This window comes from Plecotus auritus (assembly GCF_963455305.1).
Source record: "Plecotus auritus genome assembly, chromosome: 7".
Taxonomy (NCBI): Eukaryota; Metazoa; Chordata; class Mammalia; order Chiroptera; family Vespertilionidae; genus Plecotus; species Plecotus auritus.
Genome location: NC_137774.1, coordinates 152315772 through 152332319, shown reverse-complemented (window position 1 = coordinate 152332319; position 16548 = coordinate 152315772). Strand labels below are relative to the sequence as shown.

Below are 16548 nucleotides of genomic sequence, written 5' to 3'. Positions count from 1 at the left end.
AAGTTTCCTTTCTCCCTTTGGTTAGAACATTTTTCCAGATCTGATTATTTTAAGGAATACATCTCAATTAAACAATATATGAAATCAAAAAAACCACAGCAACTAATTCTTTGCACAATAGATCTTTCTACAAGTTTTCTATTAAAATTCACTGCCTGATTCTTGGATCTGAAGGCTTTTTAAAAAGTGGCATAAATACTGCTTCTACCACACTGAGTAATTATTTCCATGGAGCCACACCATTCATGCTATACAGAGGACTGTGAGCAGCAGCATTTTACAGGAGAAAAGAGTTCTAGAAATCAGCTTGCCCTCCAGGTAGTAAGTACTACGTTTCTCTCTGAATACAGAAGCAGGTGCTGAAGTTGGGGCCACACACAGGTAGAGCTGGTGTGTACTCTGCTGTGAGCAAACATTGGCAGAAGTTCAGGCAGGCCTTTCCCTTGCCTGAGATAGATGCTGCTGAGATGAAAAATATCCATTACTTCTAAAATTTTTCCAAGGGAAAAAAAATAATAAATCTTCACCTGAAAAGAAATGCCAAGATACTGATATCAGTTTCCAGTATGCATTTTATGGGAAGAAACTATAAACTGATAGTTTTTATACTTAATTTCCATCAGTAGTGTAATTTTGGGAGGTAAGGAGTTTATTTTAATGGACAGAAAATCTGTCTTTTCTCATCTCTTAAAACAAGAACTGGAAGCTACTGCCCATGGCCAGCTGCCTGTTTCTGTAAGAATTTATTAGAACACAGCCTCGCCCATTTATTTGCCTTATCTATGGCAACCTTCATTCAGCAGAATTGGGTAGTTGCAACAGACACCATAAGTGGCCTAAAGACTAAAATATTTACTATCTGACCCTAGAAAAAAAACCTACTGCCCCAGCTGGGTGGTTCAGTTGGTTGGAGTGTTATTCTCTACATCAAAAAGGCTGCAGGTTTTATTCCCGGTCAGGGCACACCTAGGTTGTGGTACAATCCCCAGTTGGAATGCATAGGAGGCAACTAATTGATGTTTCTTTCTCTCTCTCCTCCTATTTCTCCCTTCCTCTCTCTAAAATCAATAAAAACATATCCTCAGGTGAGTATTAGGGAAAAAAAAAATGGTTCACCAACCACTGCATTAAAATATTACCACACACTGTCCTGACCTGTTTGGCTCAGTGGATAGAGCATCGGCCTGTGGACTCAAGGGTCCCAGGTTCGATTCCGGTCAAGGGCATGTACCTTGGTTGCGGGCACATCCCCAGTAGGGGGTGTGCAGGAGGCAGCTGATTGATGTTTCTCATCCATGTTTCTGACTCTCTCCCTCTCCCTTCCTCTCTGTAAAAAAGCAATAAAATATATTTTAAAAATAAAATAAAATTATTACCACACTATACTAAGGCTCAGTAAAACTTCCTTAGAAAACTAAGGTAAAATACAAAAGTACAAATGACATGCTTGCTCTGATTCAGGCACTTTCAAGATCATAGTTTTATTTATTTCGTCAGATAAAAAGAGTATACATATTAGGGGATCCATCTAGTAGTTTTGCATTGAATGTTAACCAGAAAAACTCTAGACACCTGAAAGCCTCACTATTAACATGAACTATGGCAATAAAAAATTTTGACATTTAATTTGTTCAATATATAGTATTTACATTATGAAACCAAGTGATATTATTGATAAACAGTGATAAAGAAATAGTAAAAAGCAAAGGTTTATATTTTTATAATGTGCTAATTGTCATAATTGTACATAAAAATTAAAACATAGCAGAGCTTTCTGTTATAAAATTCTTAATCATCTGAACTGCAGTCATTACTTGATAACAATTTACATGCAACATCTGCTATAAATGACATTTGATTTTTTTTGTGAGAAATTGTGAGTAGATAAATGACATTTAAGAGCAAACATTAATTTGTGGTCAAAAAATGAAAAAACTGTACTCAAGATTAGTACTGGTCACAAGCCTCTTCCATATAGAAATGATAAAAACAGTAAGACAAAAATATTTGCAAAAAGGAGATGCACAGCTGATGAGTGCCATGAATAGAATAGCATAGCTCAAAAAATCTTGGGACCAGACACACATCTTTTCTCTCTCCTTCAATGATGAAAGGTCTATTTCGTCATCAAATAATAGTAACTGAAGTGAGGGCACCAGGTGTACAACGAATTAAATCTTGCAAAATACTAAGATGGAGGCAGGTGTGGCCAGAAGAAGGGACAATTTATATATAATTCAAACTATATACACAGCATAACTGGAATGCAGCCCATCCCAAACTGGCTTTGTGAAACAGTTGGACCATTATGATTTAATAGTTAAAATTATAACAAATGGTATAACAGATTTACATGGGACACAAAATCAAAGGGGCATTTTATATTATTTACTGTGTTGTTTCAATTTAAAAATAACTTTGCTAAGTATACATCTCAACTGAGGTCTATGTATAAAACGTCCTAATAGATACAGATATTTACCTTTGGTGAGTTAAAGGCCTTTTTGTGATGTCTGCCTGAATTGTAGGCAGAATGGGAGATGTACATGCACACAGGGGAAAACTCAAACTGAGGTAATCCGAAGGTCTGCATGTGAGGAGACTGGAGGTTACTTTGAAAGTCAAAGCATACCAGAAATCCAAAACAGGTAACTGTGAGAATGGAAACAGAAGGAATGGAATGCCAATATGGCAGTAAAACTTTTTTTTTAAAACAGAAAGAGGAAGGCCTCTCGTACCAGCAGAATCCTGCAAACATATTAAAAAAAAAAAAAAAAAGCCACCTACCATTTCATAAAACAAAAGCCAATTATAGTGTGGGAAAGTATAAACTGCAGAAAACCAGAAGTCAATAGAAGAAAAACTACTGGTTTACTTGAGAGGGAGGAGAAGGCTTCCTTCCCCCGGGCAGTTACTTGGTGAAGGCCGCCACCACCGCCCACAGAACCTCGTTGGCGTTGGCCTTCACACATTCCACCTCAGGATCCAAGTCGAGGAGCTGCCGCACTCTCTTGGTGGCTAAATCATACTGCTCATCCAGCAGGGGAGCAAAGGCATTCTCCAGAACATCCGAGGCGTGGGCGAGGTAAATGAGGGCGAGCAGGCGCTTGTCCATGCGGTGAGGGTCATTCACCCATTTGTCAAGAACAGCTTCCTGTACCTTCTTGATGAGGCGCTGCTTAATGTTGTTGTTGGTGAGGGGATGTGTGGTCATGTCAAAAAGTAGGAAGTTCTGTTTCTCTGTTGTCAATACGCCCTTTTCTACCAGGTTTTTAGCTAATCGTTCCCGTACATTCCTTAATTGATAATGCAGTTTTAATGGATTCCATGTTTCACCTAAACAAAATATTTCAGAAGTTAGAAATGATAGGTATTGGATTCCAGTCAAGATAGAAGAGTAGGTAAATGCTGTGCTCACCTCCTCCCATTACTACATCAAAATTACAACTAAATTATGAAACAAACATCATTGAGAATCACCTAAAGACTAGCTGAACATAAATGCTATAACTAAGGAGATAAAGAAGAAGCCACAAAGGGACTAGTAGGAGAGGCAGAGACATGAAACGAGCTGGTCCCACACCCATGAGGTGGCAATTAAGAATTAGAGGAATACTCAAGCTGTGGAGGACCCACTAAGGAGTAAGGGTCCCAGCCCCACCACGGGCTTCCCAGTCCCAGATACCAGTGTTGGGAAGAGGAGACTCCTAACATCTGGCTGTGAAAACCAGCAGGGACAACATCCAAGTGAGAACAAGGGCTGCTGGAGTCCCAGGCACTCCTCTTGAGAGGCCGCACACAGTCGCACTAGCTCACAAACTCACTCACATGGCTCCAGTGTAGGAGCAGCAGCTAGAAAAGTACCAAGGATATACAGGGAGAAACTAAACTGACTAGCTTCAGGGAAAGTGCTGGAAGAGCAGGGGTTGGGACAGCTCTCTCCCAGGGACGGAAGTGCTGGCAGATACCATTGGTCCTTTGTTGAGCCCTCCCCCAACCCAGCCAGCCAGTCCAGAAATAGGTGGGCACCAAATCAGAGCTCTCCATTAACCTGGCCAACACCATTGTCCTGCCCTGGTGATTCCCTGGGACCCTACACCATCCAACAGCCTGCATGTCCACAAACCCCAAACAAGCAGTGGCTGTCCATGATGTGCACTGTACCTCTAGCTAAGCTACCCCAAGTCTGGCACAAGCAGCAATAGGTTTGAATTTGCATTGAAACTACCATCAAGCAGCCCCAGGCATACACATTGGCTAGTCTGGGCTTGGAACACAGCCTCAACAAGCAGCCATAAACCCCACACAAATTGCAGCCTTGGTTTGCAAAATAGCTACTCCCAAGCAGCTCTAAGCCCAGCACAAGCAGCAACCAACTGCAGATAATTTCATAGCTCCCCCAGACAACAGCCCCAAGCTGGGCACAATCAGTGAAACTAGACCATATACAAAAATCAACTCAAAGTGGATAAAAGGCTTAAATGTAAGACATAAAACTTACAAAAGAAAATATAGGCAGTAAATTCTGACATCGCTCTCAGTAACATTTATTTGAAAATGTCTTCCCAGGAAACAAAAGAAAAAATAAACAAATGGAACTACATCAAACTAAAAAGTTTTGGCATGGGGAAGGAAATTATCAACAAATAGAAAACAACCTTTTGAATGGAAGAAGATATTCACCAATGATACATTTGATAAGGGTTAAAACCCAAAATATGTAAGAACGCCCCCCCTAAAAAAAAAAAAAAAAAAAAAAAAAAAAAAAAAAAAAAAAACACTAAAAAATGGGCAGAGGACTTGAATAAACATTTCTCCAGAGAGGACATACAGATGGCCAATAGACATATGAAAAGATGCTCCACATCACTAATCAGGAAAATGCAAATCAAAACCACAATGAGATATCACCACACACCTGTGAGTATGGTTTCCCATCAATAAATCAACAAACAGTGTTGGCAAGGATGCAGAAATAAGGGAACCCCATGCTTTGTTGGTGGAACTGTAAATTAGTGCAGCCACTATGGAAAACATTACAGAGGTTCCTCGAGAAATTAAAAATAGAACTACCATATAACCCAACAATCCCTCTTCTGGGTATGTACCCAAAGAACTCCAAAACGCTAATCCAAAAGGATATAAACATCCCCTATGTTCACTGCCACATATTTACAATTCAGCCCTGGCCTGTGTTGCTCACCAGTTAGTGTTGGCCTCAGTACCAAAAGATCATGGGTTGGATTCCCCGTCAATGGCACGTATGTGGGTTGCAGGTTCAATCCCAGTCCATCAGGACACGTATGGGAGGCAATGGATCAATTTCTCTCTCACACATTTGTGTGTGTGTCTCCCTTTCTCCCCTCCACACTCTCTAAAAATTGAGAAAAATATCCTCAGGTGAGGATTAACAGGGGGGAAAAATAATGGGGAAAAATTCTCAGGAGAGGATTAAAAAATAATAAAATGGCTATTATAAATATCTAAATAAATATGAAAAGACCTTTTTTTTAAAAAAATGAGTAAATGATCTGCATTGTGATTTTTCATTTTGTGAATAACTGTAAAACTAGGAACTTGAAAACAATTATCAAATAATAAAGGGTTGGTACCATGAATTGAAGTTACTACCTGCATTTAAAGAAAACATTAACTTTCCAATTTAAAAAAACCTAGCAAATTAGTTTCCGCAAAAGACAAACAACCATTGCATTCAATTTCCTTGGTAACTTCAAAAAAGAGCTAAAATATATTTAGGGGTCCTATCAGACTTTAAAATCTAATTGTATAAAAGAAAAATATAATTCAATAATAAATGGAATGCTAACTTATAACGAGCTAGGAGAACCAGACTGGTGGATATGATTTCAACTTGGTCATCTCCTAGCTATGCCTTAGAGAATATCTTGGCCATTTATTCCCAAACAAAGGCACGGGGTGATATGTGTATAAGATTATTCTGAGAAACCCAAAGTTAAATTTCTCTTTGCAGACCTAAAAAACAATAAAAATCCCCCTAATGCTGCTATACAATGACTTTTTTTCTTTTTCATGAGAAATAAATGCGATTAGCAGTTTATGGCTGTCTATTGTATTAAAGTTACACTAAGGTTTATCTACAACTTATCTATAATTAAATCTTATCTATTGCAACCAATGCTTACAAAGTTGCTGTAAGAAATTTCTCAATTCCAAAATATGCTGACAAGTCAGTGTTGCTACTAAAAATGAGAAGAGTCTGAACAGACTCACCATCAAGTAAGGTGCTCCATTTATGAGTGGACCTTCTTATGGGCAATCATTCCTACCTCAGAGGAAGTAATAAAAAGGTATTTTGCCCTAGCTGGTTTGGCTCAGTAGATAGAGCATTGGCCTGTGGACTGAAGGGTCCTGGGTTCGATTCCAGTCAAGGGCACATGTCCGGGTTGTGGGCTCGATACCCAGTGGGGGGCATGCAGGAGGCAGCCCACAATGATTCTCTTTATCATTGATGTTTCTATCTCTCTCTCCCTTCTCCCTTCCTCTCTGAAATCAATAAAAATATATATATTTTAAAAAGGTATTTAGAAATTATCTTCTTTTGTAGCAATTCCCTGGAAAAGGGCAAACCTTGTGTATTCACTTTAACAAAATTGTTATTCAGATCTCCTCAGTTATGTGAAAGAACAAATAAATCTCATAAGCAGAAGGCTGAAACAATGTAACATGCAAATGGGGTTGTTAAGCACCCCCATAAAATAACTGAATGGTCAAAGTATCTTGGTATTCTGACATTTCTGCTTCTTTAAAAGAACCAAATAAAGTAAGCTAAATCCAAAGAATAAAGTCACCCCTGAGATTAGCATAGTTTAAGTAAACGGTATAAATGGGGTGGGAGAAGGGTAGCTGTATGAGTAAAAGGAAGATACAATATAGATTTAATCTATACTAACTACTGAAGATTTAGCTGCTTCAGTTTAAGCAGAATATTAAATAACTTTTAAATATTTGTAATAAGTGCCTAATAAATAGTACTAAAAATTCTAGATTAAAAGATGTTACTATGATCCATATTATTATTCATCAGTCCCTAAAGAATTTATTTACCTTTTTGTAAACAAACTTGAGAGAAGCAGATAGAGAGGCAAAGTTCTTCAAAGATTATGTCCTCTGCCCAACAATTACTTCAGTGGAAATGACATACTGACAGCTACCTACATAATTTCACTACAAAAAACTACTCTCTTCCTTGACATCTTGTTACAAAACTAAAAGCAGCTGTTCAGAAATTTGGCAGTCTAGTGACACCTTGTGACCAAATTCATCAACTACATGTCTTAAGATTTCAAGCCCTAGCTTGTTTGGCTCAGTGGATAGAGCTTCGGCCTGCGGATTAAAGGGTCCCAGGTTGGATTCTGGTCAAGGGCACATGCCCAGGTTGTGGGCTCGATCCCCAATGTGGGGCGTGCAGCAGGCAGCCAATCAATGATTCTATCTCATCAATGATGTTTCTCTCTCTCTCCCCCCTCTCCCTTCCTCTCTGAAATCAATAAAAGTTATATTAAAAAAAAAAAAAAAAAGATTTTCAAAAAGCCAGAAACTTTTACTCTTGTTTTTATTAATTTCAGAGAGAGGAAGGGAGAGGGAGAGAGGGATAGAAACATCAATGATGAGAGAAAATCATTGATTGGCTGCCTTCTGCACACCCCCTAATGAGGATAAACCCTGCAACCTGGGCATGTGTCCTGACCTGGAATCAAACCATGACCTACTGGTTCATGGATCGATACTCAACCACTGAGCAGCACTGGCCAGGCCAGAAACGTTTATTCTTAAAAACAGTTTTTAAAACATTTTTAAGTCTTTGCCTCAAATATATGTATATTTATCAAATTTTAAATTAATATAAGTAATATTTACAATATATCAGTAAGTTTTAGCATGTATGATGTACAGTGTAAGTAATAATAAAATTAACCCCTGGGTATCTCGCCATCCAGGTAAAGATGAAACCTTTGTCAGGACCTTAGATGCCTCCTGTGTCCTTCTCTGCCTCAGAAGTAATCACCAGACCAACTTGCGTTACTCATTCTCTTTCCCCTACCACCTATGCAAGTATCAATACATCGTTTTGAAAACCAAGTAGCAAAAAGACAGTGGATAGGGCCACCCATTTTAGTACCCCTGTAATGCCTCTGAATAGGTATACTTCCCTCTTTCTGTCTCATTCTGATCCTTCAAAGGCCTAAACCAAGTTCTATTTCCTCCTCCAACTACTAAAGCTCCAATGACTTCTCTTTTTTGAGCTCCTTCACTTTCAGAGAACCCTATTGTTAAACTCTAATCTGTTATTCTGTGAGTCTGTCAGCTGTCCCAAAAGGCAAAAAGTGGAAGGCTAACCAGAGAGGGTTGGCAATGTGTGGGCCACAGTACTATACTGTATTGTCATGTGTCAAGTAAGTGGATTAGTGGGTTATATTATCTAGTTTTAACCAAACAAATCCTCATCAAAGGGGCAAAGTAATTTTAAGATTCCTACAAAAGAAATTATAAATTCTCACCAATATCAAAAGCACAAAGAAGGGAAAGAATTCAAGTTTTTCCTCACTGAATGAGGTAAAAAAACTTTACCAGCAGATCTACAAGGCAATCAAAAACAAAATTTCAAAATTATCAAAACAACCTGTGAATAAGTTTGTTCTCTATCAAAAAAGAAACAATTACTCAGAAAACTTCAGAACACTGAAAAAAAGAGATAAAGGAAGACATGAACAAATGGAAAAATATACCATGTTCATGAATTGGTAGAATCAACATCATTAAAATGTCCATACTATCCAAAGCAATCTATAAATTCAATGCAATCCCCATTAAAATACCAACGGCATACTTCAAAAACCTAGAACAAATTCTCCAAAAATTCATCCGGAATAAAAAAAGACCCCGAATAGCTGCAGCAATCTTGAGAAAGAAGAACAATGTTGGAGGGATCACAATAGCAGATATCAAACTATACTACAAAGCCACTGTTCTCAAAACTGCCTGGTACTGGCACAAGAACAGACATATACACCAGCAGAACAGAACAGAGAACCCAGAAATCGACACAAGCCATTATGCTCAATTAATATTTGACAAAGGAGGCAAGACCATACAATGGAGTCAAGACAGTCTCTTCAATAAATGGTGTTGGAAAAACTAGACAGATACTTGCAAAAAAATGAAACTAGACCACCAACTTACACCAGACACAAAAATAAACTCAAGCCCTGACTGGTTTGGCTCAGGGGATAGAGCGTCAGCCTGTGGACTCAAGAGTCCCAGGTTCAATTCCGGTCAAGGGCATGTACCTTGGTTGCGGGCACATCCCCAGTAGGGAGTGTGCAGGAGGCAGCTGATTGATGTTTCTTTCTCATCAATGTTTCTAACTCTCTCTCACTCTCCCTTCCTCTCTGTAAAAAATCAATAAAATATATTTTAAAAAAATAAAATAAACTCAAAATGGATAAAGGACTTAAACATAAGATGGGAAACTATAAAAATCTTAGAAGAAGCCATAGGCAGCAAAATAGCAGACATTTGTCGTAGCAATATATTTAACGATACAGCTCCTAGGGCAGTGGTTGGCAAACTCATTAGTCAACAGAGCCAAATATCAACAGTACAACGACTGAAATTTCTTTTGAGAGCCAAATTTTTTAAACTTAAACTTCTTCTAATGACACTTCTTCAAAATAGACTTGCCCAGGCCGTGGTATTTTGTGGAAGAGCCACACTCAAGGGGCCAAAGAGCCGCATGTGGCTCGCGAGCCGCAGTTTGCCGACCACGGTCCTAGGGCAATGGAAACTAAGGAGAAAATAAACAAATGGGGTTACATCAAAATAAAAAGCTTTTGCACAGCAAAAGAAACCATTAACAAAACAACAAGAAAGCCTACTGCATGGGAGAACATATTTGCCAATGTTATCACCAATAAGGGTTTAATCTCCAACATTTACAGGGAACTCATATAACTTAACAAAAGGAAGATAAACAACCCAATCAAAAAATGGGCAAATGATCTAAATAGACACTTTTTGAAAGAGGACATTCAAAAAGCCAAGAGACATATGAAAACATGCCCAAAGTCACTAATCATCAGAGAGATGCAAATCAAAACAATGAGGTACCACCTCACACCTGTCAGAATGGCTATTATCAACAAATCAACAAATGACAAGTGCTGGAGAGGATGCAGAGAAAAAGGAACCCTCCTTCACTGCTGGTGGGAATGCAGACTGGTGCAGCCACTGTGGAAAACAGTATGGTGTTTCCTCAAAAAATTAAAAATGGAACTGCTGTTTGACCCAGTAATACCACTTCTAGGAATATATCCCAAGAAAAGAGAAACCAATCAGAAAGGATATATGGCCGAAACCGGTTTGGCTCAGTGGATAGAGCGTCGGCCTGCGGACTGAAGGGTCCCGGGTTCGATTCCGGTCAAGGGCATGTACCTTGGTTGCGGGCACATCCCCAGTGGGGGGTGTGCAGGAGGCAGCTGATCGATGTTTCTCTCTCATCGATGTTTCTAGCTCTCTATCCCTTTCCCTTCCTCTCTGTAAAATAGCAATAAAATATATTTAAAAAAAAAAAAAAAAAAAAAAGAAAGGATATATGCACCCCTATGTTCACAGCAGCACAATTTACAATAGCAAAGATTTGGAAACAGCCTAAATGCCCATCAGCAGATGAATGGATTAGAAAACTGTGGTACATCTATACAATGGAATACTATGCTGCTATAAAAAAGAAGGAATTCTTACCATTTGCAACAGCATGGATGGAACTGGAGAGCATTATGCTAAGTGAAATCAGTCAGTCAGTGAAAGAAAAATAATACCACGTGATCTCACTAATTTATGGATAATAAAGAACATTATAAACTGATGACCAAAAAATAGATACAGAGGCAGAGAAGCATCGAACAGACTGTCAGCATAACCAATGGACGCAAGACACTGGGCAGGGGGTGAGGGCATGTGCCAGGGGTTAAGGGAGGCTGGGGGAAGGTCAATTGGGGGGGGAAAAAAAAGGAAATATATGTACTACTATTTGTAATACTTTAAACAATAAAAAAGTAAATAAATGAATAAATGTATGAAAAAGAAACAACTGCCCTAGCTAGCCAGTGTTGCTCAGTGGTCAGAGTGTCGGCCAATGCACCGAAATGCCTCAGTTTTGATAAGGGCAAGTACCTGGGTTGTGGGTTTGCTCCCACATTGTCTCTCTCTCACATTGCTCTTGCTCTCGCACTTGCGCGCGTGCTCTCGCGCTCTCTCTCTCTCCACCCCACCCCTTCCCCTCTGAAAAGCAATGGAAAAAATAACCTCATGTGAGGATTGTTTTTTAATCTGTATGGTTGAAAGTATTACGTTATGTCCCCCTTTCCCACCCCCATAAACCTCCTTCAGCCAGCGCCGCCCCCCCACCAGGCCTTCACCACCCTACTAATGTGAGGATTAACAAACAAAAAAAAGAATGAACCCTGTCCTAAATGTAAAGTGCCCATTGTTGCCCTCTTAGCTAAGAATGTAGTATGTGTATTCAATTTTTATATAAACAAACATGCAAAACTCAATATTTTTTTTACAAACAGAATATCCTCATAATAGGGACTATTATTTGAGAAACTGAAAGAAATGACATGTTAATTACCGATCTCTGACAAAGACCATATGTGTTTAAAACAGTTTCTTTAAGCAGCAATACGTTTGAACATGAAATAACAATACATGTACAGTTGAGAGCCTTGAACAATGCATGGGGTAGGGGTGCTGAACCTGAGCAGTCGAAAATCCAGTTATAACTTTAAAAAATATATTTTTATTGATTTCAGAGAGGAAGGGAGAGGGAGACAGAAACATCAATGAAGAGAATCACTGATATGCTGCCTCCTGTATGCCCCCTAGTGGGGATCGAGCCCACAACCCAGGCATATGCCCTAGACTGGAATTGAACCTAGGACCCTTCAAGTCTGCAGGCCGTCAGCTCTATCTACTGAGCCAAACCGGCTAGGGCCCACATATAACTTTTAACTCCCCCAAAATTTAACTAATAGCCTACTATTGACCCGAAGAGTTACTTGTAACATAAAGCCAATTAACATATATTTTGTTATATGTATTATATACTGTATTTTTACAATAAAGTATGCCAGCCCTGACTGGTTTGGTTCAGTGGATAGAGCATTGGCCTGCGGACTGAAAGGTCCCAGGTTCGATTCCGGTCAAGGGCATGTACCTTGGCTGCGGGCACATCCCCAGTAGGAGGTGTGCAGGAGACAGCTGATTGATGTTTCTCTCTCACTGATGTGTCTAACTCTCTATCCCTCTCTCTTCCTCTCTGTAAAAAATCAATAAAATATATTTTTTTAAAAAGTATGCCAGAAAAAGAAAATATTAAAGTCGTAAGAAAAAATACATTTACAGTATTTATTGAAAAAAATCCACATATAAGTGGACCTGTAGGATTCAAACCCATGTTGTTCAAGGTCAACTGTGTGCAGAAGATATGTTTTATATGAGAGTAGCAGAGAAGAAGAACAAGGTAACTTAGATCCTATACAGAAAGAGCTCTCTATCTAGAAGATTAGACAAATACACAAATACTTAATATAGAAGTAGTAGCATTAGTGCTGTCAACCAAATATTTCAGGTTCTTCTCCACTACACTCACACTTTCCTATCTCCTTAAACTTAGGGGAGGCCATGTGACTTGCTCTGACCAATGAAATCTGAACCACGTGTCATTTCTGAGCAGAAAATGAAGAGGCTGAGAGATCTGCCATGCTCATCTTCCCTTCCCAACAGTGACAATGCTCCAGATGGTGACAATTCCATCTGCCTGCCAAAGTGAGAATGAAGTGGCCTGTGACTGACCAACAGTTGAGTGAGAAATAAACTATTATTTTGAGCCATTAAGGTTTTAGGGTTGTTACCACAGTTTAACCTAGCCTACCCAGAAAAAGGTGACATGAGGTAATTCTGATAAAACAATGATGGGAGCTCTAAAGAAGAATATTACATTTCATTCAACATCTGCTCAGTCTTGTTAAAGGGCATGAACTTTTTAAAAACACTATTTTCTGCCCTAACCCGTTTGGCTCAGTGGATAGAGCGTCGGTCTGCGGACTCAAGGGTCCCAGGTTCAATTCCGGTCAAGGGCATGTACCTTGGTTGCGGACACATTTCCAGTAGGAGGTGTGCAGGAGGCATCCAATCAATGATTCTCTCTCATTGATGTTTCTAACTCTCTATCCCTCTCCCTTCCTCTCTGTAAAAATCAATAAAATATATTTAAAAAAATAAAAAACACTATTTTCCCCATTCAGTGACTAACTTATAACTTTGACTAAATAACTAAACAAACTCTTGGCTATTGTGTCTAAGTTCCGTTCGAAAGGATTTTAAACTTTCACAAAAAACTTTTGAATAGAATTCAAATTCTAGTTTATACACAGAAACTCACCACTAAGTAATTCGATCCAGTTCTGGACTGTTTCTGGAGGTTGAGTCTCCTTAACATGCTTTAGAGCTTCATCAAGAAGAACATCCCCTGTTGGGGCATCAGACTTACAGATCACCTAAAATGTAAGCAACACGAATAAAATGATCCACTGATACCTTTTCTCTGACTGGATCTCTTTGAATGAAAAACTTAAATAATTATGCAAGTAATTCATTATGGCTAAAGCCCCAAGTGTACTTGCAAAATCAAAGTCAGATTTTAAATTAATTCTATATTAAGAAAATCCGGTATTTAACCTAACCTGATTAGCTACAATCATGAATAAAAGTAATCTTAATTAATAAAGCAAAATGCTAGAAAATACTAACTGTAATTCCTTTCATTACTAAACCTTGTGCTATTTGACCCAGAAATTAATTTTTTAAACATTTATTAGTTGCAGAAACAATTATATGTAATAATTCTGTATATGAAAATGGTGGCATTTTACACCAGTAGAGAAATAAATGTCAATGAACATTATTAAAACAACTGGCTAACAAATTAGCAGTAAAAATTAAATAAGACATGACTCCTTAGAGCTTATACCACAATAAAGATTTAAATAATGAAATATAATTGTGAAGGCGAGAAAGGTTTTTTCAAAGTTCTGACAACTTAAAGAAAATACCAATAAGCTCAATGACATAACATTTTTAAATACTACAAATTTTTTTCTAAACTATAATGGGATACAGAATCCACCTTAACAGTGGAAAAATCCAGTTGGGGGATGAGACAGAAAATTACTATACTGCTTTAGCCAAGTAGTAGATCTCTACAACCTTCATTAATGTTCTTGCTGCCTAAGCAACAAATTTCTAGTGTAAATTCTGTATCAAAGGTGAATCTGTAAGCTATTAAAATGTTATGAAATTTAACAGTATTCTTTTTTAAATGTAACAGTCCTCTCTTAAAATCTGTCTTCAACAATGTGTCCTTTACCTTTTTGCTCAAAAAAGGTAACCTTCTTCTGAAAGATTAAGAAATTCATGCCATCGCCGGTTTGGCTCAGTGGATGGAGCGTCAGCCTATGGACTGGGGGGTCCCGGGTTCGATTCCGGTCAAGGACACATGCCCGGGTGTGGGCTCGATCCCCAGTAGGGGGTGTACAGGCGGCAGCCGATCCATGATTCTCTCTCATCATGGATGTTTCTATCTCTCCCTCTCCCTTCCTCTCTGACATCAATAAAAACATTTAAAAAAAAAATTCATACTATATCTATTTGACACAGTGTGACCCAATATAAATATAGTTAAGAACCATAAATCTATTTTTTAATATATTTTATTGATATTTTACAGAGAGGAAGGGAGAGTGATAGAGAGCTAGAAACATCGATGTGAGAGAAACATCGATCAGCTGCCTCCTGCACACTTCCCACTGGGGATGTGCCCGCAACCAAGGTACATGCCCTTGACCGGAATCAAACCAGGGACCCTTTAGTCCGCAGGCCAATGCTCTATCCACTGAGCCAAACCGGTTTCGGCTAAATCTATTTTTTTTTTTTAATTTTAGTTACATCAAAAAAGGAAAAGATACAGGTGGAATTAATTTTAATATATTTGACTTAACCCACTACAGCCAAAATATTAACATGCAGTAAATATTCTTAAATTGAGATATTTTTTCCTTCTTGTTCCTTCTTTTTCCATAGTAAGTCTTCAAAAATACAGTGTGTTTTTATTCACAGCATGTCTCAATTTGCACTAGCCACATTTCAAGTGTGTCTCACAGACAAATGTGGTTAGTGGCTATCATATTGGACAATGCAGATACAGAACATTTTCATCATCACAGAAAGTTCTTTGGACAGTGCTGTTCAAGACCATGCATTTAGAGACGGGGGGAGGGGGGAGTGTCAAGAGAATAAGAAAAAAGGAGAACCTTGGGAGAAAGAATTGTATGTCTATACTAGTGACTCGGTGCACGAAATTCGTGCATATTAAAAGGGAATTAATTAGAGGAAATATTTTAATATTGCTATTTGCCCTTTCTCTATAACGGAAGTGTCAAGAGATAAAAGAGCCATAGCTGGTTTGGCCCAGTGGATAGAGCGTCGGCCTGCGGACTCAAGGGTCCCAGGTTCGATTCCGGTCAAGGGCATGTACCTTGGCTGCAGGCACATCCCCAGTAGGAGGTGTGTAGGAGGCAGCTGATTGATGTTTCTCTCTCATCGATGTTTCTAACTCTCTATCCCTCTCCCTTCCTCTCTGTAAAAAAAAAATCAATAAAATATATTTTTTTTAAAAAAGAGGTAAAAGAAAATTAGTAAAATGTATATGAAAATCGTCCTCCTGTCAGAGTCTGGGGCGCGCCACAGGAACCAGAGTCAAATCCCCGCCCACTCATGTGCACCTCCAAATCGCACAAGACCCAGACCTGGCCGGCCCCACCCCCGTCAAGCCCCACCGGGTGGGGACGCGGCCTCAGGTCCCCCATCAAGCTCTGCCAGGTGGGGGATGCGGCCTCAGATCCCCCATCAAGCCCTGCCGGGTGGGGGGGCACAGCCTGAGGTCCCCCACCAAGCCCTGCCGGGCGCGGGGTGCAGCCTGAGGTCCCCCATTAAGCCCTGCCAGGCGGGGGGAGCGGCCCGAGGTCGCCGGGGCGGGGAGTACGGCCTGAGGTTCCCTGTCATGCCCCACCAGGCGGGGGGCACAGCCTCATGTCCCTGCTGATTGCTCGTTAAGGCTCATTATGGGAACTCGGCCTCTGTTGTGGGTGCAGCCATCTTGTGTTATGGGATCCCTGCCTCTGCTGTGGGCACAGCCATCTTGTGTTACAGAATCCCTGCCTCCGCTGTGGGCGCAGCCATCTTGTTACAGCGTGACGGTCAATTTGTATATTCCCTCTTTATTAGATAGGATAACTGGGGTCATGCCACACCACTTCTTAAATCCATACAATCTAAGCTCAATGCCCACCTCATGCCCACGTTCACCCACTTCTGGGTATAAGTAGATCTTTTTTCTTTTGAAATTCTGTCCCCTAAATCTGTCTCAGAGGGATCACTTTTCTCCAT

At 39.5% G+C, this 16548-nt stretch overlaps 2 protein-coding genes across 3 annotated transcripts in view; one reads left to right on the top strand and one right to left on the bottom strand.

The window, feature by feature from the left end:
* PDZD2 (PDZ domain containing 2) overlaps window positions 1–13315 on the top strand; it is a 360570-nt gene extending 347255 nt beyond the window's left edge. Inside the window, exon 27 of one of the 2 annotated variants that reach the window (XR_013961080.1) lies at window positions 12719–13315. The gene's annotated coding sequence lies outside the window, so the exon portion shown is untranslated. The remainder of the gene's footprint in view (window positions 1–12718) is intronic. The other variant, XR_013961081.1, reaches the window with a different exon arrangement.
* GOLPH3 (golgi phosphoprotein 3) overlaps window positions 1457–16548 on the bottom strand; it is a 39940-nt gene continuing 24848 nt past the window's right edge. The window contains exons 3-4 of the mRNA XM_080677885.1: window positions 13487–13601; window positions 1457–3336 (exon numbers count right to left, since the gene is read on the bottom strand). Coding sequence (XP_080534011.1) covers window positions 2912–3336; window positions 13487–13601 — 540 coding nt within the window. The 3' untranslated portion in view covers window positions 1457–2911. The remainder of the gene's footprint in view (window positions 3337–13486; window positions 13602–16548) is intronic.